This window comes from Ranitomeya variabilis, chromosome 5, assembly GCF_051348905.1.
Source record: "Ranitomeya variabilis isolate aRanVar5 chromosome 5, aRanVar5.hap1, whole genome shotgun sequence".
Lineage (NCBI taxonomy): Eukaryota > Metazoa > Chordata > Amphibia > Anura > Dendrobatidae > Ranitomeya > Ranitomeya variabilis.
In genome coordinates, this window is record NC_135236.1 from 401,465,702 (window position 1) to 401,492,741 (window position 27,040).

The window sequence follows — 27,040 nt, forward strand, 5'->3', positions numbered from 1 at the left end:
TGTGCCCGACTCAATGAAAGTCTAAGGGTGCAGAAACGCTGCAGTTCGGCACAAAAGAAGTGACATGCTGCGGGAAAAAAAAGCTGCGTTTCGGTGCGGCTTTTTCCGCAGCATGTGCACAACAAGTCTGCGGCTCCCAAAAAGCCAAGCAAAAAACAAGTGTGGGATTGCACTTTTTTTGCAATTTCATCGCACTTTGAATTTTTTTCACATTTTTCTGTTACACGACATGGTAAAACCAATGGTGTCGTTCAAAAGAAGAACTTGTCCCGCAAAAGATAAGCCCCCACATGGCCATATAGACGGAAAAATTATGGCTCTGGAAAGAAGGGGAGCGATAAACGAAAAAAGATCCAAGCGGTGAAGGGGTTTAGAAACATGGATATGGACAGATCTATGGAAATAGACATAGATATATAGATACATATCTATCTATCTATCTATCTATCTATCTATCTATCTATCTATCTATCTATCTATCTATCCATCTATCCATCTATCTGTGTGTAATGGAGTGTGGGTTGGACAAATGTAAAAGAGGAGGTTGGACAGAAATGACATCACAAATCTTTTTGAAGCTAGAGGAGGGAGAGGAGGGAGGGGTTTGGGTGTGTTTTGGAGTGGGTGTGCTAGATTCCGGCTTAGAGGCCAGGGCAGTGCATCATGGAACTTGTAGTATTAGAGCACAATAACTCAGGAGAAAGGAAGTTGTCCATTAACCCCATGAGAGCTCGATCCAGCACTGAAGATGTGCTGCTACAGCATGATAAAAGGTAATATTGCTAAAATAAACACAGTGGATGTTTTCAGTGGCACATAATAGCAAGATTTATGAAAAAAAAAAATTATTGTAGTGGACAACTTCTTTAATGTGAAAAAAATTAACTTTTTTGAATTTACCAAATGGCTGCAAAGAAATAAAGAGTGAAAAATTTAAAAGGGTCTGAATACTTTCCGCACCCACTGTAGAATGCAATTTACTGATTTTACCTACTGTATATGCATAAGTTTGTCTTTTTTTATGCAGTTACACATACTGCTGTACATTTTTACTATATTTGTTTGCATTATTTATTTTAGATGGCGATACAACAACTGGGAAATTGATTTTCTAAATCCACAATACAGTACAAAATACAGCATGATAGGTGGAAACCTTGTTATCAACAATCCACAAAAATCAAAAGATTCGGGGAAATATATTTGCATAGTTTCTAATGATTATGGAATAGTGAAGAGTATTGAAGCCAGCCTAAACTTTGGATGTAAGTAAATAACTGTGTGCCTTTAATGGATATAATTACAGAGGTTTTTATTTTGCAGTCATTAAATATCTCTTTTTATTCTTGTCAATACCAATACTTAAAAAAAAATCTTTTGTGTCCTTTTTTTATTATTTTATATTATAATATTCATAAAGTTGTACATACTTGGCAGCCACTTATTTCCCTTTCCTAAAATAGCATACTGCCGCTAAGCTCAGGAAAACGCTTATTTTAAGTCCATTCTTTTTTGTCATTTAGTAATATTAGTTAATGGTTTATAGGGAATCTGTCAGCTTAATTTTATGTTGTCAAGGTATTGCTGTATAGGTCAGTGCGCCACACTCCCAATGATACCTCTTTAGTCTGGATCTGTGGCTCGCATTGTTGAGAAAACTTTATTTTATCTTTAATTTTGGCTGCAAGTGGGCCTCTCCTGCGCACTTGCAGTCAATTTTACCACAATTGTTCTCCCTGCCTGGCACCGTCCACCGTTGGTTGATTGAAAATGCAGACAGGCTCTAGTGTATCATGTGAGTCTTCTACATGTGCTATGTCCGACAGACACATCTCGACGGCATCCAGGTCTGCTTGTATAAGAAAGAGCTAACGCTGCAATCTTCAGTGTACAGGATTTCCCGTGGTCAGACAGTGCGCAGTGCTCAGTGGCAGCGTGGACAGCAGGGAAGACATGGACAGAAAGTGCACTTATATGCCCACCAGTGCACTTGCAGACAAATTTGTATACATATGAAATGCAAATTTCACAAGAATGGTAATACATATCAACACCAGATTAATAGCAATGGAGTTGTGACACACTGACAATACAGCAGTATCTTTGGTTGACTACGAAGAATTAAGCAGACAGGTTCCCTTTAATAAAGAAATACATTAGAATTAGTGATGAGCGAGTATGCTAAGGTGTCCCCCGACTAATTTGGAGTGCTCGGAGATTTATTTTTTGTCGACGCAGCTGCATGATTTGCGGCTGCTAGACAGTCTGAATACATGTGAAGATTCCCTAACAAACAGGCAACTCCCACATGTATTCAGGCTGTCCAGCAGCCACAAATGATGCAGCTGCATCGACAAAAACGAAATCTCCGAGCGTGCCAAAACACTCAGAGACCACCCGAGCATCCTCAGGAAAACCCGAGCAACGAGTATACTCGCTCATCAATAATTAGAATCCATTGTGTTTTTTAACATGGAATATTGATCTCCACATTTTCTTCAGCAATTGATGGAAAGGGCAGTGAATTTTATTATAGCATGCACAAAACACTTGGGCAGAAAGAAGGAACAGGAGGGACTTCCGTGTACTAGAAAATGATTGAGGCCTCCTGCTCTTATTCCTTTTAAGGTTTAAGGAATATATGAAATATATTACAGAATGAAATTATTGGCAGTGCTCCTGGATGATTGTTGCCATGGAAATGGCACTTTGCTTTGGAATTATAGAACATGCACTGCGTGCCATAGAACAGGGATAAACCACAATGTCCCAGTCTATTAAGGAGTCACTGGTCTGAAGCAAACATGCTCTCAATTTGACTTCTTATAGATTTCATTTTTTCATATGTCCAGATATTTACTGAGCCTTTTATTTGTCACAGTATTGTTCTTATATGGCTGAACATAATAGCCAACAAATAATTGGTCAATTGGTAAAGAAAGAAAGGATTAAATATGAAATGATTCTAAAAGAGGGGTCTCTTTGAGGATTGACTTTTGGGACTCCTACAATGCCTACAGTAACGGGGTCTGAGATTTCAGTTTTCAGCCAGATGGGTCACTTTGAGGATTGACCTTAGGGACTCATATAATGCAAACAGTAACAAGCTCCGAGATCTCGGTTTTCAGCCAGAGGGGTCACTTTGATAATTGACCTTAGGGACTCGTGCAATACCAACAGTATCAAGCTCCGGGATCTCGGTTTTTGGTCAGAGGGGTCACTTTGAGGATTGACCTTAGGGACTCATACAATGCCAACAGTAACGGGCTCTGAGATCTCGGTTTTCAGCCAGAAAGGTCACTTTGAGGATTGAACTTAGGGACTCATACAATGCCAACAGCAACGGGCTCTGAGATCTTGGTTTTCAGCCAGAGGGGTCACTTTGAGGATTAACCTTAGGTGCTCATACAATGCCAACAGTAACAAGCTCCGAGATCTCGGTTTTCAGCCTGAGGGGTCACTTTGAGGATTGACCTTATGGACTCATACAATCCCAATAGCAATTGGCTCTGAGATCTTGGTTTTCAGCCCGAGGGGTCACTTTGAGGATTGACCTTAGGGACTCATACAATGCCAACAGTATCAAGCTTCGAGATCTCGGTTTTCAGCCTGAGGGGTCACTTTGAGGGTTGATCTTAGGTGCTCATACAATTCCAACAGCAATGGGCTCTGAGATCTCGGTTTTCAGCCAGAGAGTGAGCGGTACTTTACCAACAGTTCTTTAGATAGATAAATGTGAGTGGAAGAGGTGTTGCTCATGTATCCTCAAAAACTAAATCTCCAGAGACTGATTGGACTTTAGATAAGTAATGCGCTCCCTTCCAACCAAGGCTTTCTGACATCGGGCAAGCAATAACATGTCTTACACCAACTTTTTCTGGGAAGCAAACACATTTTTTTACTGTGTTTACAGAGTCTGCTCCATGTAATTGCTTGCTGGGACCAATAAGGATCCCGACAAGGCAAGGTATGCAGCAGCTTCAGTACACAGTGCCACCCTAATCCTGCACTGTGCAGAGAACTGCATCACTGCTCTAGTCAAGTAGATCAGTTGTGTTACTCACTGAAGCTCTGTTTTGTGATTGTTAGGGTTCCCAGTGGTCATATGGTGAAAAAGAACCTTCATTGCTCCTTGCTTGCTTTGCACAAGATAAATATTGGGTGTTTGCATGTGCAAACAGACTGCTCTGGATCTAAAGGTACCTTGACACGAAACGACTTTGTAACGATATCGCTAGCGATCCGTGACGTTGCAGCGTCCTCGCTAGCGATATCGTTTAGTTTGACACGCAGCAGCGATCAGGATCCTGCTGTGATGTCGCTGGTCGCTGAATAAAGTCCAGAACTTTATTTGGTCGTCCGATCGCCGTGTATCGTTGTGTTTGAAAGCAAAAGCAACGATACCAGCGATGTTTTACACTGGTAACCAGGGTAAACATCAGGTTACCAAGCGCAGGGCCGCGCTTAGTAACCCGATGTTTACCCTGGTTACCAGCGTAAAAGTAAAATAAACACTACATACTCACCTGCGCGTCCCCCAGCGTCTGCTTCCTGACACTGACTGAGCTCCGGCCCTAAAGTGAAAGTGAAAGCACAGCGGTGACGTCACCGCTGTGCTGTTAGGGCCGGAGCTCAGTCAGTGTCAGGAAGCAGACGCCGGGGGACGCGCAGGTGAGCATGTACTGTTTTTTTTTTTTACTTTTACGCTGGTAACCAGGGTAAACATCGGGTTACTAAGCGCGGCCCTGCGCTTAGCAACCCGATGTTTACCCTGGTTACCCGGGGACCTCGGCATCGTTGGTCGCTGGAGAGCGGTCTGTGTGACAGCTCTCCAGCGACCAAACAGCGACGCTGCAGCGATCGGCATCGTTGTCGCTATCGCTGCAGCGTCGCTTCGTGTGAAGGTACCTTAACACTAGTAACATTACTCAATAAGAGATGCTTATTGAAGGGAACCTGTCACCCCCAAAATCGAAAGTGAGCTAAGCCCACCAGCATCAGAGGCTTATCTCCAGCATTCTGTAATGATGTAGATAAGCCCCTAATGTATCCTGAAAGATGAGAAAAAGAGGTTAGATTATACTCACCCAGAGGCGGTCCCGCTGCAGTGGGCGTCGCGGTCAGGTCCAGGGCCTCCCATCTTCTTACGATGACGTCCTCTTCTTGTCTTCATGCTGCTGCTCCGGCGCAGGCATACTTTGTCTGCCCTGTTTAGGGCAGAGCAAAGTACTGCAGTGCGCAGGCACCGGGCCTCTCTGACCTTTCCTGGCGCCTGCCCACTGCAGTTTTTGTTCTGCCCTCAACAGGGCAGACAAAGTATGGCTGCGCTGGAGTCACAGCATGACTACAAGAAGAGGACGTCATCGTAAGAAGATGGTAGGCCCAGGACCGGACCGCGACGCCCATCGGACCGGACCGCAGCGGGACCGCCCCTGGGTGAGTATAATCTAACCTCTTTTTTTCATCTTTCAGGATACATCGGGGGCTTATCTACAGCATTCCAGAATCCTGTAGATAAGCCCCTGATGCTGGTGGGCTTAGCTCATCTTTGATCTTGGGGGTGACAGGTTCCTTTTAACTTCAGATATTTGTAGCATAGACTATGCGTAGTCTTTTATATTGGCAGGTATCCGCCATTGAGATTAAATACCTACTTCTCAGTAAATGCTCGAATACTATGGTTTACGGTAACTTTGTATTGTTTATGCCACTTAAAGAAGCACTCCTCCCATCAAAGTTTTTATCCTCTCACTATATTGCAATCATCATATTATGTACCATTGTGTTCTTACAATTGCTCATTTTTCTTTTCTACCCAGCTATTTCTTCTCTTTTTTCTTCTGTATATAAAAATAGGAAGTATCCTATACCTGCAATTTTTCATCTCCTCTTTAACTCCTGACCAAGCTGCTCCCTCCTCCCCTCTCCCAGGGACTTTTGCAGTGACTCATGACTCATGCAGGAAAAATATAGATAAAAGGATACATAGAGATTAGAAGGATTCAGCTAGTCAGCTTTTAATCATGTGATTTCATAGACTTAATGGAAAACAGAATAATTAGCTGGGTAGAAAGGAAACATGAGCAATCGTAAGTACACAGGGCTTTGTAATATGGTGATTGCAATGTATTAAGACGATAAACATTTTGATTAGCTATGCCACTTATATCATGGAGCAGTGCGTAAATTTGGCACTATTGTTGCAGAAAGTTAAACTGTTCCAATATTTTTAAAAATTATATACAATGTATCTATTTTTGTTAAAGCTAAATTTTCTGTGTTCTTGAATAAAATGGAATTATTCTTTATTTTTTATTTTTTTACACACAGACTTAGATCCATTTCCAGTAGAAGAGCGCCCAGCAGTGAAAGTGAAGGAAGGAACTGGAGTAATGCTGATCTGTGACCCTCCTCCCCACTTTCCAGGTGATGATCCGTGCAGTTAAAGGGGATATCTGAGACTTTGTGAAAAATAAATGTGCCTAAGCACTAACAAGCAGGAAGTTGTTACCTACCTGCCTGTTGTTCCCGACGCCATTCATGGTCCACACATAGCAGTCACAGACCACTCCTGCCGGAGATTCAGCTGCCTCTGCTGATGTCACGCCGACAGAGTGGCAGCTTATTTCTGCCCTGCTCTGGCAACGTGGCTTGACTTCCCACATAATTCTGATTGACAGTCCCCCCCAGTTAGGCATCGGGAATCTAGCTGCAAATCAGAATGAAATCAAAGTCCGCCCCGTCAACAGAGTGGAACCGAAAAGAAACTGTCACTCTGTCGTTGTGATGGTGCAGAGACAGCTGAATCCCCAACAGGAGTTGTCGGTGACTGCTTTTTGCCTTTGCTGAACGGCGCCGGGCACAACAGGCAGGAGGTAGCACCTAACTGTCTGTTAGTGCTTAGGCACAGTTTTAGTTTTTCACAAAATCCCAGATATTCCCTTTAAAAAAGATTTTACCTTACCTAATTTTCTTAGGAATGTGCCTTTTCAAAAACTAACTTGATCTCTGTAGGGAATCTTATCCTGTCCTTCTCGCTAAAAATGGTAATCTTCCCAGATCTGCATTATTATGTGCCTTGGCCTAATACTTTATTTTTAAGATTCACGTCTAGTTTTGGCTAAGAAAATTCAGGCACTATTTGCACACAACTGCACTGTGCAGATGTTTCCTGACTCGTGTCATGTAACATGTTGGAGGGCTCTCGGGATGTAATATTTATCATTTATAATTTTGCTTGTAAAATCTCTAGGCCTGCCATGTGGGTCTGAATTAAAACACAGATTTTCACTTGAAGAAAAGGAGTGCTGCCTTATTTTTTCTTTTTTCTTCTTTTTGGATTTATGCATAGTGGATGGATTGCAATTAAGGCCTGTGCACCCGAAAGGCATTTATAGTGTGCTGTTTCACTTTTTTATATAGGTCCTTGCTAAGCTATAAATGTATGTATGAATTTTTCTTCAAGTGTCTTTAAAAAATAGCAATTAACTTGAAGTAGCATGCAAATTGGTATGTGGGTTGAATCATCACATCTAACAGTGTAATGGTTGCAAATAATTTGAAATCGGGAGTACGGAAGGATAAGACATCATTTCCTGCAAGTCTTTCTCTGTCTGATTTGTTTTGTTTGGATCCTACAAAGAACCTTTCTACAGTATGTCTCTATGATATCAGAGGCATATAAAGGTACAGTAAGCATCCATTCTCCTATGTGAAAGATCTATTACGGTACACTAAGATATAGAGCCTAAATTTCTGAGTGTACATTAACCAGTTCCAGACCACCAATAGACTATAAACGTCAATGCAGAGTAAGCTGCTTGCATGAGATTGCGCAGCTAAGGGAATGAGGAGCTGACTGTTAAATACAGTTTATTTCCATATTTGCCTTTCTGATTACTATATGCGCAGTGCTAAACTAGTGCTGTGTATACATTATAGAACGTGCCAGCATTGCTCCATGAGCCAGTGATCATGTATGTAACCACTGAGTGTATAGAAAGAGCGTAAGTTGTCGAGTCTTAGAAAACCCAGTCAGCTATGCAGACATTAGACTGAATTTTCCCTGTAACTGGGGCTAATATATCAATCCCAGTTAAAGGGGAAATCATCAATAAAAAGACTGTATTAGTATGTAAAAATGCCCCCTGAAGGTCTTTTAATACCTTGCGGGGGGCACAGAGTGTAAAATTAATGTACACACTACCTCCAAATATATAGCAAAATGAAATTTTAAATTATTGAACAAAGCAGATTATTCCTTTCTTTTCATAACTGTCTCTAAAAATCTAAATCTGTAAATCTTCATTTATAGTACTACAATGCCATTATAATGTGCCATGTAAAATGCCAGATAATTCTGTGCCAATTGTTAAAACATGTGAAAGTGCATTATAGTACAGTTGGATTTGCCTTGCAGTATTCCTTGTCATTGCACTGCCTTTAACACAGATAAGGTATATCTGTTGAGAGACGATTATCTGCTCACTTCCAGCAGTGTGCCAGCCTTTGAAGATGAAACCTTGGCACTCATCTAAGAGGCTGGAAACCATAAAGGTTATGCCGAGTTCTAGGCAGTACTGATTTCACAGGAACTGAAACACCGTTCTGCTGTAGCACAAAACATAAATGTCCTCATAGAGAAAGCCTGACACATAAAATATGAACTATATTCTTTCTGAAATTGTTGCGCACAGTGGCTTGCGAATGTATTCACCCCTCCTTGGCATTTTTCATGTTTTGCCACCTCACAACCTGGAATTTCACTTTTTTTGAGGGTTTTCATCAGTTCATGTAAAGAACATGCCTACAACTGTGAACATTTGGTTTTCTTTTCATTGTGAAGCAAACAAATAGGACAAAATAACTGAAATCTTCAGTGTGCATAACTGTTTACCACCATAAAGTCAGTCAGTCAGTCTCAATTCACTGACAGACTGAAACAAGTTTTGCTAAAAAAGATATCCCTGTATTTCTTCCCCTCAACTCAGACTATTTTCCCTGAACCTGCTGCTGAAAAACATTCCCACGGCATGATGCCACCACCACCATGTTTCAGTGTGGGGATGGTGTTCTTGAGGTGATGGGCTGTGGTGGTTTGGCCCCAGACATATCGCTTACCTTGGTGGCCAAGAAGTTCAATTTTGATCTCATCTGACCACAGCACTTTTCTCCATACATTTGGAGAGTCTCCCACATGTATTTTGGAAAACTCAAAATGTACCTTACAGTTTTTTTTGTGTAAGTTAAGACTTTATTATGCCCACTCTTCCTTAAAGGCCACCTCTAAGGAGTGTACGGGTTATTGTGGTCGTATGCACAAATGTGCTCCCTCTCTGATTAAAGCCCTCCTTGAACAGGTTGAGATTTTTGATGGGTGGCCCTCTCCAAGCCTGACTTGTACTTCTCAACAGCTTTGTTCCTCACTTGTTTGGAGATCTCTTTGGTCTTCATGGTGTTGTTTGATTAGTGGTGCCTCTAGCTTAATGGTGTTGCAGAAAAGATGTGTGCAGTTTATACTGATAGACCATGTGTCATTTAGATTGCACACAGTTGGACTTCCTTTCACTAATCATGTGACTTATGAAGGAAATTCCTTGCACCAGAATTTTTTAGGGGATTAATTGCAAAAGAGGTTAATACTAGTGATGAGCGAGTATACTTGTTGCTCGGGTTTTCCCGAGCACACTTGGGTGGTGTCTGAGTATTTATGACTGCTCGGACATTTAGTTTTCCTTGCCACAGCTAGATGATTTGCGGCTACTAGACAGCTTGATTACATGTGGGGATTCCCTAGCAACCAGGCAACCCCCACATGTACTCAGGCTGGCTAACAGCCATAAATCATCCAGCTGAGGCAAGGAAAACTAAATCTCTGAGCAGTCATAAATACTTGGAGATCTGTTATGACCCCAATGGTGAGGGTCTCAGAGGAACGTGGAAGTCTGCAGAATACAAAAATCCAGCTCATAGGGCAGTGGTAACTGGGTTGACCATATATCTACTCCTAACGCCAACACTAGAAGTAGCCGGGGATCATTCCTACGTTGATTCTAGATGACACGCGCCAGCCGGAGAATCTAGCTACCCCTAGTAGAGGAAAACAAAGACCTTTCTTGCCTCCAGAGAAGGGGACCCCAAAGCTGGATAGAAGCCCCCCACAAATAATGACGGTGAGGTAAGAGGAAATGACAAACACAGAAATGAACCAGGTTTAGCACAGAGAGGCCCGCTAACTAATAGCAGAATAAAGAAAGGTAACTTATATGGTCAACAAAAACCCTATCAAAATCCACACTGGAAATTCAAGAACCCCCGAACCGTCTAACGGTCCGGGGGGAGAACACCAGCCCCCTAGAGCTTCCAGCAAAGGTCAGGATATAGATTTGCAACAAGCTGGACAAAAATACAAAACCAAAACAAATAGCAAAAAGCAAAAGGCAGACTTAGCTGATATAACTGGAACCAGGATCAGTAGACAAGAGCACAGCAGACTAGCTCTGATAACTACGTTGCCAGGCATTGAACTGAAGGTCCAGGGAGCTAATATAGCAACACCCCTAACTAACGACCCAGGTGCGGATAAAAGGAATGACAGAAAAACCAGAGTCAAAAAACTAGTAACCACTAGAGGGAGCAAAAAGCAAATTCACAACAGTACCCCCCCCTTAGTGAGGGGTCACCGAACCCTCACCACGACCACCAGGGCGATCAGGATGAGCGGCATGAAAGGCACGAACTAAATCGGCCGCATGAACATCCGCGGCGACCACCCAGGAATTATCCTCCTGACCATAGCCCTTCCACTTGACCAGGTACTGAAGCCTCCGCCTGGAGAGGCGAGAATCCAAGATCTTCTCCACCACGTACTCCAACTCGCCCTCAACCAACACCGGAGCAGGAGGCTCAGCAGAAAGAACTACAGGCACAATGTACCGCCGCAACAAGGACCTATGAAATACATTGTGAATAGCAAACGACACAGGAAGATCCAGACGAAAAGATACAGGATTAAGGATTTCCAATATCTTGTAAGGCCCAATAAAACGAGGTTTAAATTTGGGAGAGGAGACCTTCATAGGAACAAAGCGGGAAGAAAGCCACACCAAATCCCCAACGCGTAGTCGGGGACCCACACCGCGGCGGCGGTTGGCAAAGCGCTGAGCCTTCTCCTGTGACAACTTCAAGTTGTCCACCACATGATTCCAGATCTGCTGCAACCTATCCACCACAGAATCCACCCCAGGACAGTCAGAAGGCTCCACCTGACCCGAAGAAAAGCGAGGATGGAAACCAGAGTTGCAGAAAAAAGGCGAAACCAAGGTGGCGGAACTAGCCTGATTATTAAGGGCAAACTCAGCCAACGGCAAGAATGTCACCCAATCGTCCTGATCAGCAGAGACAAAACACCTCAAATAAGCCTCCAAAGTCTGGTTGGTTCGCTCCGTCTGTCCATTAGTCTGAGGATGGAAAGCAGACGAAAACGACAAATCAATGCCCATCCTACTACAAAAGGATCGCCAGAACCTGGAAACGAACTGGGATCCTCTGTCTGACACAATATTCTCAGGGATGCCGTGCAAACGAACCACGTTCTGGAAAAACACAGGAACCAGATCGGAAGAGGAAGGCAGCTTAGGCAAAGGAACCAAATGGACCATCTTGGAGAAGCGATCACATATCACCCAGATAACGGACATGCCCTGAGATAGCGGAAGATCAGAAATGAAATCCATGGAGATATGTGTCCAAGGTCTCTTCGGGACAGGCAAGGGCAAGAGCAAACCGCTAGCACGAGAACAGCAAGGCTTAGCTCGAGCACAAGTCCCACAGGACTGCACAAATGACCGCACATCCCTTGACAAGGAAGGCCACCAAAAGGACCTGGCCACCAGATCTCTGGTGCCAAAAATTCCCGGGTGACCTGCCAACACCGAGGAATGAACCTCGGAAATGACTCTGCTGGTCCACTTATCCGGGACAAACAGTCTGTCAGGTGGACAAGACTCAGGTCTACCAGCCTGAAATCTCTGCAACACACGTCGCAGATCCGGAGAAATGGCTGACAAGATAACTCCATCTTTAAGAATACCAACAGGATCAGCGACTCCAGGAGCATCAGGCACAAAGCTCCTAGAAAGAGCATCGGCCTTCACATTCTTTGAACCTGGTAAATACGAGACAACAAAATCAAAGCGGGAGAAAAACAATGACCAGCGGGCCTGTCTCGGATTAAGGCGTTTAGCAGACTCGAGATACATCAGATTTTTGTGATCAGTCAAGACCACCACACGATGCTTAGCACCCTCGAGCCAATGACGCCACTCCTCAAATGCCCATTTCATGGCCAACAACTCCCGATTGCCCACATCATAATTTCGCTCGGCAGGCGAAAACTTCCTAGAGAAAAATGCACAAGGTTTCATAACAGAGCAACCAGGGCCTCTCTGCGACAAAACGGCCCCTGCCCCAATTTCCGAAGCATCCACCTCAACCTGAAAGGGAAGTGAGACGTCAGGCTGGCACAAAACAGGCGCCGAAGTAAACCGGCGTTTCAACTCCTGGAAAGCCTCCACGGCAGCAGGAGCCCAGTTAGCTACATCGGAGCCCTTCTTGGTCATATCCGTCAAAGGTTTCACAATGCTAGAAAAATTAGCGATAAAACGACGGTAGAAGTTAGCGAAGCCCAAGAACTTCTGAAGACTCTTAACTGACGAGGGCTGAGTCCAATCAAGAATAGCTCGGACCTTGACTGGGTCCATCTCCACAGCAGAAGGGGAAAAAATGAACCCCAAAAAGGGAACCTTCTGTACACCAAAGAGACACTTAGAGCCCTTGACAAACAAAGAATTTTCACGCAAAATTTTAAAGACCAACCTGACCTGCTCCACATGCGAATCCCAATTATCAGAAAAAACCAAAATATCATCCAGATAAACAATCAAAAATTTATCCAGATACTTCCGGAAAATGTCATGCATAAAGGACTGAAAAACTGAAGGCGCATTGGAGAGCCCAAAAGGCATCACCAAGTACTCAAAATGACCTTCGGGCGTATTGAATGCGGTTTTCCATTCATCACCTTGCTTAATGCGCACAAGGTTGTACGCACCACGAAGGTCTATCTTGGTGAACCACTTGGCACCCTTAATCCGGGCAAACAAGTCAGACAACAGCGGTAAAGGATACTGAAATTTGACAGTGATCTTATTTAAAAGCCGATAATCAATACAAGGTCTCAAAGATCCGTCCTTTTTTGCCACAAAAAAGAATCCCGCACCAAGAGGGGAAGAAGACGGACGAATATGTCCTTTTTCCAGAGACTCCTTGATATATGAACGCATAGCGGTATGTTCAGGTACCGACAGATTAAACAGTCTTCCCTTAGGAAATTTACTGCCTGGGATCAAATCTATAGCACAGTCACAGTCCCTATGAGGAGGCAGTGCACTGAACTCAGACTCACTGAAGACATCCTGATAATCAGACAAATACTCCGGAACTTCCGAAGGCGTAGAAGAAGCAATAGACACAGGCAGGGAATCCTCATGAATACCACGACAGCCCCAACTTGAGACTGACATAGCCTTCCAGTCCAGGACTGGATTATGGGTCTGTAACCATGGCAGCCCTAAAACGACCAAATCATGCATTTTATGTAAAACCAGGAAACGTATCACCTCGCGGTGTTCAGGAGTCATGCACATGGTAACCTGAGTCCAATACTGCGGTTTATTTGCTGCCAATGGTGTAGCATCAATACCCCTAAGAGGAATAGGATTTTCTAATGGTTCAAGAGTAAATCCACAGCGCTTAGCAAATGAGAGATCCATGAGACTCAGGGCAGCACCTGAATCTACAAACGCCATGACAGGATAAGATGACAGTGAGCAAATCAAAGTTACAGACAGAATAAATTTAGGTTGCAAATTACCAACGGTGACAGGACTAACAACCTTAGCTATACGTTTAGAGCATGCTGAGATAACATGTGTAGAATCACCACAGTAGTAGCACAAGCCATTCCGGCGTCTATGAATTTTCCGCTCATTTCTAGTCAGGATTCTATCACATTGCATTAAATCAGGTGTCTGTTCAGACAACACCATGAGGGAATTAGCGGTTTTTCTATCACATTGCACCGAATTAGGTGTCTGTTCAGACAACACCATGAGGGAATTTGCGGTTTTGCGCTCCCGCAACCGCCGGTCAATTTGAATAGCCAGTGCCATAGTATCATTCAGACCTGTGGGAATGGGAAAACCCACCATAACATTCTTAATGGCTTCAGAAAGGCCATTTCTAAAATTAGCGGCCAGTGCACACTCGTTCCAATGTGTCAGCACGGACCATTTCCGAAATTTTTGGCAATACACTTCAGCCTCGTCCTGCCCCTGAGACATAGACAGCAAGGCCTTTTCTGCCTGAATCTCAAGATTGGGTTCCTCATAAAGTAAACCGAGCGCCAGAAAAAACGCATCAAGATCAGCCAATGCCGGATCTCCTGGCGCCAGCGAAAAAGCCCAATCCTGAGGGTCGCCCCGTAAGAACGAAATAACAATTTTCACTTGCTGAGTAGAATCTCCTGATGAACAGGGTCTCAGGGACAAAAACAATTTACAATTATTCACGAAATTCCTAAACTTAAACCTGTCTCCGGAAAACAGTTCAGGAATCGGTATTTTAGGTTCTGACCTAGGATTTCTGATAACATAGTCTTGTATGCCCTGCACACGAGTAGCCAGCTGGTCCACACTTGTAATCAAGGTCTGGACATTCATGTCTGCAGCAAGCATAGCCACTCTGAGGTAAAGGGGAAGAAGAAAAAAAAAAAAACTCAGAATCTTCTTTCTTATAATCCCTCTTCTGCAATGCATTAAACATTTAATACTGGCCTGGCAAACTGTTATGACCCCAATGGCGAGGGTCTCAGAGGAACGTGGAAGTCTGCAGAATACAAAAATCCAGCTCATAGGGCAGTGGTAACTGGGTTGACCATATATCTACTCCTAACGCCAACACTAGAAGTAGCCGGGGATCATTCCTACGTTGATTCTAGATGACACGCGCCAGCCGGAGAATCTAGCTACCCCTAGTAGAGGAAAACAAAGACCTTTCTTGCCTCCAGAGAAGGGGACCCCAAAGCTGGATAGAAGCCTCCCACAAATAATGACGGTGAGGTAAGAGGAAATGACAAACACAGAAATGAACCAGGTTTAGCACAGAGAGGCCCGCTAACTAATAGCAGAATAAAGAAAGGTAACTTATATGGTCAACAAAAACCCTATCAAAATCCACACTGGAAATTCAAGAACCCCCGAACCGTCTAACGGTCCGGGGGGAGAACACCAGCCCCCTAGAGCTTCCAGCAAAGGTCAGGATATAGATTTGCAACAAGCTGGACAAAAATACAAAACCAAAACAAATAGCAAAAAGCAAAAGGCAGACTTAGCTGATATAACTGGAACCAGGATCAGTAGACAAGAGCACAGCAGACTAGCTCTGATAACTACGTTGCCAGGCATTGAACTGAAGGTCCAGGGAGCTAATATAGCAACACCCCTAACTAACGACCCAGGTGCGGATAAAAGGAATGACAGAAAAACCAGAGTCAAAAAACTAGTAACCACTAGAGGGAGCAAAAAGCAAATTCACAACAGAGATCACCCGAGCAACGAGTATATTCGCTCATCACTAGTTAATACATATACACATGACAATTTTTAGTTATTTGATCCCATAAATTTAATTTATGCCTATATTTTCCCCACTTTACTTCACCAACTTATATATTTAGTGCTGATGCATCACACACAAATCAGATTATAAAAATATTTAAACACAAGTTCTAATGCAACAAAATAGGTGAAATGCCAACAGTGTGAATACTTTTGCAAGCCACTGTGTGTATTGAAAGTTACGGTATATATTCTGTGGGGAAAATAAGTATTTGATCCCGTTCTGATTTTGTAAGTTTGCCCACTGACAAAGACATGGACAGTCTATAATTTTAAGGGTTTTAACATTGAGAGATAGAATATAAAAATAAAATCCAGAACATCACATTGTAAACATTATATAAATTTATTTGAATTTTGCAGTAAGAAATAAGTATTTGATCCCCTACCAACCATTAAGAGTTCTGGCTCCTACAGACCAGTTAGACGCTCCTAATCAACTCATTCCCTGCATTAAAGACAGCTGTCTTAACATAGTCACCTTTATAAAAGACTCCTGACAACAGACTCAACTAATCAGTCAGAATCTAACCTCTACAACATGGGCAAGACCAAATAGCTTTCTAAGGATGTCAGGGACAAGATCATAGACCTGCACAAAGCTGGAATGGACTACAAAACCATAAGTAAGATGCTGGGTGAGAAGGAGACAACTGTTGGTGCAATAGTAAGAAAATGGAAGAAATACAAAATGACTGTCAATTAACATCGACCTGGGGCACCATGCAAAATCTCACCTCATCGGGTATCGTTGATCATGAGGAAGGTGAGAGATCAGCCTAAAACTACACGGGGGAACTTGTTAATGATCTCAAGGCAGCTGGGACCACAGTCACCAAGAAAACCATTAGTAACACATTAAGCCGTAAAAGGTTTAAAATCCTGCAGTGCTCGCAAAGACACCCTGCTCAAGAAGGTACATGTGCAGGCTCCTCTGAAGTTTGCCAATGAACACCTGGATGGCTCAAAAAGAAGCACATTAAGGTCATGGAGTGGCCTAGCCAGTCTCCAAACCTTAATCCCATAGAAAACTTATGGAGGGAGTTGAAGCTCTGAGTTGCCAAGTGACAGCCTCAAAATCTTAATCATTTAGAGATGATCTGCAAAGAGGAGTGGACCAAAATTCCTCCTAACATGTGCGCAAACCTCATGATCAACCGCAAAAAATGTCTGACAGCTGTGCTTGCCAACAAGGGTTTTGCCACCAAGTATTAAGTCTTGTTTGCCAGAGGGATCAAATACTTATTTCTCACCCGAAAATGCAAATAAATTTATATAATTTATACAATGATTTTCTGGATTTTATTTTTGATATTCTATCTCTTAATGTTAAAATTGACCTACCCTTAAAATTATAGACTGTTCATATCTTTGCCAGTGGCAAATTTACAAAATCAGCAAGGGATCAAATACGTATTTCCCCCCACTGTACATATTTACATGCGTTTTTGGTGTTGCTATAATTATAATGATCCATAGAAAAAAATGAACAAACTGCAATATTCATACTGCATAGCACATTGTGTTACACAATGTTGAAATTAAATTTCTTTTGATTATCCTAAATTGTTACTGAAAAACGTAATTAATAAAGTTTATGTGCCTATAATAGTACCAATAAAAATGGCAACTCTTGCAAAAATCTAGAGTTGTCTGAAATATAGAATTATAGCTCTTGGAATTCATCAATGAAAAAATACAAAATCACCTGCTCCTTATCTACAGGATAGGTCATAAATCTCTTATCATTTATGGTCCCTTGAGCTTGTGTCTTTTCCCCAATACTTACTGCGATCATTACCATAATTTGGTGGATGTGGGGTTGAGGACCTTCTTCTTGGTGATCATCAAGGGTCCCAGTGGTGATGACCTGCAACAATCAAGCATTTATCACCTGTGATGTGAAATGATAACGTATTCCTATTATGGGACAATCTCCACCCCTCTTTTTATCACCCATTCCCAGAATATTTTTGGGGTCTTGCAATGATGAGTTGGGATCTTTGCTTTAAATAGATTTGACTTGTTTTACAAATGTTTTCAATTACGCTAACATTTCAGATCATTGATTTGCTTTGTCAGTTTTGTTTGTTTTCTTTTGTTTAGATGACCTAAATTATAGATGGATTATAAATGAATTTCCAAACTTCATTACTATGGATTCACGTAAATTTATTACGCAGAAAAATGGAAATCTGTATATTGCAAAAGTAGAACAGTCTGACAGAGGCAATTACTCATGTTTTGTATCCAGTCCTTCAATTACAAAAAGTGTATTTAGCAGACATACATCTCTTTTGCCGCAATCTGAAGGTACGTTTTATCAGTTTTGTTTCTTAATTGACCCTATTTTTGAATAGATAGCTTCCAACTATGGACATAGGGGGCCGAATTAATACATTTCAAAAGGGTGCTGTATGATGAGCTATTGCAGAGCAAATGGTCTATATCCTTTTTGTGTACTGGAGCCCCTCTGCGGTCCCTACTGACTGTCCCTGATTTACTACATTTCCTCTGCAGCATAGATATGTTTATAGCATCATGACCCTAAGGATCAGCTCTCCTTGGAAGGAGTGCATAATCATAAATGTTTTCTTTAAGCATATAGTATTCTATTTAACTTTTATTATATTTCATAAAATATAGATAATTGAGATTCAGAATGATGGAAAGGCTTATACTGGTATTCTATGTATCTATCTATCTATCTATCTATCTATCTATCTATCTATCTATCATCTATCTGTCTATCTATCGATCTGTTTATCTATCTGTCTATTATCTATCTGTCTATCTATCTATCTATCGATCTGTTTATCTATATGTCTATTATCTATCTGTCTGATTTATCCATCTATCTATATATCTCTATCTGTCCATCTACATATCAGTTTGGATCAGTTACTCTGAAGGATAAATAGTTAAACACGTGTCCCATTAACAATTGCTTCAGCAGTCAAATATTTGATGGAGTCATTAATAGCTTTGTACACTTGACATTTCATTGGAATTGTTTTTCAGCTTCAAAACGCTATGCAGCGGACATTCAAGTTGCATTTTCAGATACTTATGCTTTGAAAGACCAAAATGTGACATTGGAGTGTTTTGCATTGGGAAAGTAAGTGCTGTACTAGCAAGTTAACTGAAAATGACAAGCAGATCCATTGCAGCTTTTCCTATATGGCAGAGTAACCATCTACAGAACTACTATATGCATTGCTCCAAAGAACGTCTTCCACTAAATATTCTTTTTACGCAACATTTTTTGGCAAGACTAGGTAGTCTATTCCATTTTTGAGCTTGCCGTGTCTCCTCACCTCATCCCACATTTTGACCCTTTCTTCTTTGAATTCATTTTTATTTAATATTCTGCTCACCTTCATACTGTGGCATTCCACATAGTTTCTGATATTAGGTTTTTACCTTGTATAGTATGAGCAATGTTTTAGAAATATATTGTATTAGATGTGTTTATGGTTTACTTTACAAGAAGATCATTCTGTTGAATATGTGTAATAATAGTATTTTCTAAGGTAATGAGGAAAAATGGGCTCATCACAATATCCGATCATTATTATGTCATTTGATTACTTACTCTTTATCCGATGGGCTAACATCGATACTTAGATTTCACTGTATGATATTAAATAAATTATTTACTTTAAAAATGTATTCTTAAGTTATTAATCAAATAAAATTAAAATAAGCAAGTGTGCAATTGAGGTCCTTTTCCTATCTGCTGTCATTCTCCTGCAATGAGACCTTTTATCTTTCATAGTGTAAAGCTAGTTTCCATGGAGCTTGGTCCCTAGTGCCTGCCCAGGTGCTTGTTGAGTTTGCACAGTTGCTACATTCTAGGAGAGGCATTAACTAGTAATATACAAGCTAACTATCTCCAGTCAACAGGTTTATATACAGCAGTTAGCTGCTCACCTCCCCACCCCTCACTCTCAGCTTCTGACAAGCTGCTCTTACAAATCTTCAAATCTTGTAAAATCACCAGCCCCCACAATCGGCAGCATTTAGAGCAGATCTAATCATGACTTGCTCTTGCTGTACTGAGACGTGTGCTTGTTCAAATGCCCTAATATTTCTATCTGTAAATATAGTGATAACAGTGTAGACTTTAGAACAAACCACTGATAGCAGAATGTGTTACAGCAGAACTTGTGCTGAGCTATAAAGTTCCACTATTGCTACATCTCTGCTATTCACCAGAACTGTCACTCAAGGAGGAGTGTCCGCCTTGCCAGAAACCAGGAAATATGAAGACTGGAAAGCTGTGTGCTGCACAGAGACAAATTGAGAATAACCATTTAAGGGCACACTGATATCAAAGATAGTTTTGTTGTTAATTAGGTTGATCATTTATGCCAAGATATGATACAAAGTAGCATTTTTTTTATTATAAAAGATTATTTGTTTTAGAATTTTATCTACAATTATTTCAAATAAAAGAATATACAAAATACTACCCAAACATTTACAGAATGTAGATTATTATGTAGTACAATATGCACTACACATCTTAGCGTGTTTTTCTCCAAATACTCCAAAAACAAAATCATTTGGTTTCATATACAATTTTCATAGAGCACGTATGTATAAATCTGTGCTTCAATAAAAGAGTCAGACATTCATGATTGGGGTGAGGAAAATATAATGACTAATTAGGTAAATTCTGTGTCCATTTTTATGAAGTGTGTTGGATAGTAAGTAAATTATTTTTCTTCTTGTCCTTTTAGTCCTGTGCCAGTCATCAAATGGCGTAAAGTGAATGAACCAATGCCCGCTACAGCTGAAGTTAGTGCCTCGGGTGCTGTGCTGAGAATATTTAATATTCAACCTGAAGATGAAGGAACTTACGAATGTGAGGCACAAAACATTAAAGGAAGGGATACACACAAAGCATATGTATATGTACATGGTAAGATATAGGGTAAAATTTTGAATAACACATAAAACATGACGATGATCTAATTTTATGTGGACATTTCAACTGTTCTCTGGCATCAGCCATCAAGGATTGGGCATGATGAATTAGTGCTTTACTTCTGTTTTGTTTGTAGAATGGATAAACAGTATTAAATTACACTTATCTAAATTTCTATAAGTTTTGTTCAGTAGTGCTCTTCATTTAGTTTAAAAAACAATATTCTAAAACAAGGTGCACAGGACAAACAAAATAAAAAAATAAGGACCAATCAGATACCTCTGTGGTGATATTGAATGATGCATAAATATCCTCCTGTTTTTCTCAGCACTGAGGACATTAAGAAATCGGCAACATTAGGAACTATGCCATTAACTTAGAACTAGCAGCAACAATGGGACCCAGCTACACCCATTTACTGTTCTGAGAAGGTTGGCCATAAGTGGTCGTCATGGAAGAATTTGGCCAAAAACCATACTTTCGACATGGAAACAATTTCAAACACAAGGGAAATTGGGTGCCGAAAAATGACAACAGGTGCTTTGGACTGATCAGTCAAAGTGTGAAATATTTGGTTAGAACAGAAAGCAGGGCTGGAGAGCGGTTTAATAATGAGTGTCTGCAGGCAACAGTGAAGCACAGTGGAATTGCTTTGCAAGTTTGGGGCTACATTTCAGAAAATGGAGTATGGTATCTGGTCAAGATTAATGGTGTCCTCATTACTGAAAAATACAAGCAGTTAATTATCCCATCATTCAATACCATCAAGGAGGCTTCCTACTGGCTCCAAATTGATTCTGCAGTGACCACAAACATACAGGCAGTGTAATTAAGGAATAACGTCAACCTAAAGAAAAATAAGGTTTTCTGGAGATCATGACATGGCCCCCACAGAGCCCTGATCTCAGTATCATCAAGTCTGTGTGAGATTACACGAAGAGATAGAAGGATTTGTACACACCTACATCTACAGAAGATGTGTGGTTAGTTCGCTAAGATGTTTAAAACAGCCTACGTTTCGATTCATTTTTTCACACCTGCCTAAAACTTTTCCATAGTACTGTATATTAAAAAAATAGATTTTCAAAGCTTCATATGCTCAGTGAAAACAGGCAGCATTCGAAAGACAGATGGGTGGTCTCGGAGTGCTATCAATTTTTTACACTGACTCATTCACATTAATGGGAAAGTTGAATCATCAAATCGTATCAATCATGGACATGTCTGTGCTTCCTCTTTTGTAGAACATGTTCTCTGTGAACATGCATACAGACTATAATGTATGCAGGTTCTATCTGTGAAAAACATGGGTAGAACACGTATGAGAATAACAGACAGGATGTAAATCTAAAGCGACGTGACACTGTAAAACACAATTGTAATAATCATTATGCTTCTACTTTGCTTTGCAGCTCCTCCTGAATGGGTAGAACATATCAATGATACAGAGAGGGATATAGGCAGTGATTTGCATTGGCCTTGTATTGCTAAAGGAAAACCCATTCCTACGATTCGATGGTTAAAAAATGGAGACTCAGTAAGTTATACATAATCCTTAATATAAACTAATACATTGATGTTTTCCATGAATCTGCAAATTTGCTAGATATTGTGTTTTCTTTTAGTATGGCAAAGGAGAACTGAGGATCCGAGGACTAACTATGCTGCATGCTGGAATGTATCAGTGTATAGCAGAAAACCACTATGGAGTTATTCAAGCTAATGCTGAGCTAAAGATCCTGGGTTAGTGGTACTTTTAATTTTTCCTGAAAACCATTTTCTGTTAATTCTATTTTTGAGCTGTGTTCACAAGTTAAAAAAAACTGAAAAAAATCTGTATAACTTCTTCCATAGTAAACCGCACACAGAATTTTGTAAGCTGCCATGTATATGAATGGAGAATAGAACAAAACTGGCACAAACTTAGTATAGCAAAGTATTATTTAATTAACTACTTTTTGCAGTACATAAGTAACATTGCAAATGCACATGTGCTACACCAACTAAAGGGTTATTTCCATCTTCATAGATGGATATTGGTGGATAGTTCTTGTAAAAACAAGCACACTTGCCACTTATTGCTTATTAAGGTTTTGCAGCCGTTCTTGAGATACTAGCACTTTTCTTTTTACAGCTCGTTGCCTAGGAGAACGACCACTGCTGCTATCGAGCTTATAAGCACTATGCTATAGCTGACCATGACAAGGAGGTAACAGTGTTTTCCATCAATCCTGTCTAGCTTTAAAACAATGCTTACAAGCTCAATAGAAAAGAGCTTGTAAGCGCTCCTCATGTTCTGTCCAGCAGCGATGCTGGGCCTCCAAGGCTACAAGCCATAACCAAAAGACAAATGTTATTATTTTATGATTGTCTGAAGATTGTAATAAGCAGTAAACTTCAAAATTGCTCGTATTTACAAGCACTATCCAACAATACCTATTTATGGCTGAAAGGTTTTTGGGAAGACTGGAATAACGCTTTAAATATACCTGTATAAGAAGTAATTGGAATATTCATTTTGTATAGATCAATTGTAAAGGTACTTTTAAGGAATATATTATATACAAGGCCACTATCAAGATATTTCTGAGGGTAGAAGGATTTAGAAGGCAAGGCACAATATGGCAGAGATTCTATATGAGGCCAGAAGGTAATGGGGGCTTTATGGAGGATCATACACAAGGTGACAAGCTCTGTATTGGTAGAAGATGCTATATGGCAGGGGCTCCATGTGGAAAAATAGGACACAAAGTGATAGACAAGGACTCTGTGAAGTTGAAAGGTAGATACAAGATATCAGTAATCTTAGTTGATTTGTCTATGATATTTTTTTGTTTCCAGCTTTAGCACCAACGTTTGAACTGAATCCTATGAGGAAACAGGTATTGGCTGCCAAAGGAGGTCGTGTTATCATTGAATGTAAGCCAAAGGCAGCACCAAAACCCAAGTTCTCATGGAGTAAAGGAACAGAACTGCTTATGAATGATAGTCGGTGCGTACAAATAAAGTCTTATTTTTTTTATAGCTCTATTATCATAGAATTATTATGCACTATGTAGGGACTTTAGTATGACAAGTGTTTCAAATCCCAGTTCAAATGGTGCTAGAGAGCAATGTGCAATCTTTGTAATAAATTTCGGGTACTGTATCTTTGGCCATACTTGTGCCAGAAACTGAAATCTGTGATGGCTAAGGAAATAAAGATTTGCACAATAATTTGTACTAATTCCTAATGTAAAGGTTGATAAATTTGTAGGCCCAAAGAAGGGCTGGTAAACTCCATCTACTTTTCAAACCAAAACTTGTAAATAATAGTGCAGATATGCAGGGCTGCCACTAGGAATTTCGGGTCCCCATACTGGCAAAATTTTCGGTGCCTGCTTGAGAGTCCTCCCAGGCTCCACTCCAGCCCCACCTCAACCTCTCGAACCTTCCACAGTCCCACCACCATCCTACCACACCATGGCCAGACTACATATTACCACCACATAGTGACCGAATAATACTACAAAAAAACAAACAAATGCCACCACACCATGTCCAGACCACATATTACCACCACAGTGACCGAACAATAGCTTATACAAGGAACAAATACCACCACACCATGACCATATCACATATTGCCACCACATAGTGACCAAATAATAGCACATACAAGGAACAAATACCACCACACCATGACCAGATCACATATTACCACAACATAGTGACTGAATACTACAATACTGATCATTAATAGAAAAAAACCCACAATACTTATATCGCCATAAGTGCCATTATACACAGGAGATCTGTGCTTCATATACAGTGTCCGTATACAGGTAATACAGTGATCACCCATGACATTATACTCAGGAGCTCTGTATATAGTTTACAGTGCCGTTTCTAATTGATGTCCTTCATCTTTGCTTTTCATCTTCATCCAGAGCACACCGCCATCACTTCTTCCAGTCAGGACTCGTCTCTGCAGGAAATAACAGTTATCTAGAGCACATTCCCCAATTTTTCCCCAACCTCTATACTACGCTAGATGAAGAAAAAAGCAACCTTGTTGCCCCGCACAGTAACAGCACCTCTCCTCCCCCACACTGAAAATAGTATCCTCAAAAATAATATCCTTTAATTAGTCCCTGCAGTAAAAATATCCAACATTCTGGACCCCATGTGTCCTCCCATTCTGGACCCCATATGTCCTCCAATTCAGCCTCGTGTCTCTCTATACTTTCCCTATGTCTCTTCATGTTGCCCCATAGTCATCCATAATAGTATAATGTACACCCCATAGTCATATATAGCAGTATAATGCACCCCTATAGTAGTATAAAGTATCCCATAGTCATATATCGTATAATACACCCACATAGTAGTGTAATGCACCCCCATAGCAGTATAATGCAACCACATAGAATGATAATGCACCTCCATAGCAGTATAATGCACCCCCATAGTGGTATAATGCACCCCCATAGTATTATAACGCATCCCCATGGTGTTATAATGCACCTCCATAGTAGTATCATGCAGCCCCATAGTAGTATAATGCAGACCCATAGTAGTATAATGCTGCCTCATAGTATAATTCACCCCCATTGCAGTATAATGCACCTCCATAGCAGCATAATACACCTCCATAGCAGTAAAATGCACCTCCATAACAGTATAATGCACCCCCATAGTGGTATAATGCACCCCTAATGCAGTTTAATGCACCCCTATTGCCGTTTAATGCACCCCCATAGCAGTATAATGCACCTCCATAGCAGTATAATTCACCTCCATAGCAGTAAAATGTACCCCCATAGCAGTATAATGCACCTCCATAGCAGTATAATGCACCTCCATAGTAGTATAATGCACTCCCATAGTAGTATAATGCAACCCATAGCAGTATAACGCACCCCCATAGCAGTATAATACACCCCAGAGTATAATGCACCCCATAGTATAATGCAGCCCCATAGCAGTATAATGCACCTCCATAGCAAAATAACGCACCCCATAGCAGTATTTTTGCACCCCATAGTTTAATGCAGCCCCATGGCAGTATAATGCACCCCATAGCAGTATAATGCACACTATAGTACTATAATGCACCCCATAGCAGTATAATGCACCCCATAGCAGTATAATGCACCCCCATAGCAGTATAATGCACCCCATAGTATAATGCATCCTATAGTACTATAATGCACCCCATAGTATAATACACCCCCATAGTAGTATAACCCACCCCCATAGCAGTATAATGCACACTATAGTACTATAGTGCACCCCCATAGTATAATGCACCCCATAGCAGTATAATGCACACTATAGTACTATAATGCACCCCAATAGTTTAATGCACCCCATAGCAGAATAACAAACCCCATAGTGTAATGCAGCCCCATACCAGTATAATGCACCTCCTTTCCCTCTCCCCCCATAGTAGTATAAGGCCCCCCCATACCGGTATAATATGCCCCATATCGCAGCTTAAAAAAAAAGTTTCTCCTTACCTGGCCCGAGCTCCAGCGGCGTACTCCTCTCCTCTCAGCAACGTGCACGCTGACGTCAGCTTCCAGCTTGTGATTGGCTGGCAGCTGTTAACTGTTGCCGTGCAGGAGGAATCTTGTGCACGACAACAGATTTTAACTGATTGTGCATCGGAGGACGCGCAATCAGTTACTGAAGTGGCAGGATCATGCCGCTGGGGCCTGGTGAGCTGCCAGCCCCCTCTGCTCATCGGGCCCCAAACGCCAGTAAGGGCAGTAATGCCCTGATGATATGGTGTCTACACCATAAAAGTGGGAGATAGTGCCTTTGCTAAATTCCCTCCATTATTGTTAATTTTTACAAATAATCCAATCTTTTTAAACTTGCCGCGAAATTACTGGTATCCCTATTACCCTGAAAAACTCTCTGAGGTCTGATAGGACTTTCAGTTTCTTTAATGAAAACACAGCCTTAGTTATGTCAAGGTGACCTTCCAGTATTAACAAAATGATAACCTGGTAGTATCCAACAACCCATTTAATAACACAGTGCATTGCCACACTTTTCATTAAAAAACAAAAATAAAATAGAATACAAAAATTATCGGTCTTAGCCATTTGTGATCAGGCATATCGTTCTTTTCAGAACACTGACTGAAACTGACAGTGTTGCGATTTGAGGTAACATCATCCTGCTGTGACTGAGACGAGTGATGTGTAATTTATATAAGAAAACACTAAATTATGCTGTCTTGGATTCAGCATACGGTAAACAATGATACACAAATTACCTAAGGCAAATAAAGATCTCTATTAAAGATCTTAACGTAAAATATAATTTGTATTAGATACAAAAAAGGAAAAGGGACACAATACTTAAAAACACATGACAC

General features: G+C 41.1%; 1 protein-coding gene across 2 annotated transcripts in view; it reads left to right on the forward strand.

The window, feature by feature from the left end:
- The window catches only part of CNTN1 (contactin 1), a 279,575-nt gene that overhangs the window by 173,203 nt on the left and 79,332 nt on the right, over window positions 1-27,040 (forward strand). For both annotated transcript variants that reach the window (XM_077265109.1, XM_077265110.1), the window contains exons 5-12: window positions 1,081-1,265; window positions 6,331-6,426; window positions 17,844-18,050; window positions 18,759-18,855; window positions 20,483-20,664; window positions 22,083-22,207; window positions 22,296-22,413; window positions 23,512-23,662. In XM_077265109.1, the coding sequence (XP_077121224.1) occupies window positions 1,081-1,265; window positions 6,331-6,426; window positions 17,844-18,050; window positions 18,759-18,855; window positions 20,483-20,664; window positions 22,083-22,207; window positions 22,296-22,413; window positions 23,512-23,662 (1,161 nt within the window). The remainder of the gene's footprint in view (window positions 1-1,080; window positions 1,266-6,330; window positions 6,427-17,843; window positions 18,051-18,758; window positions 18,856-20,482; window positions 20,665-22,082; window positions 22,208-22,295; window positions 22,414-23,511; window positions 23,663-27,040) is intronic.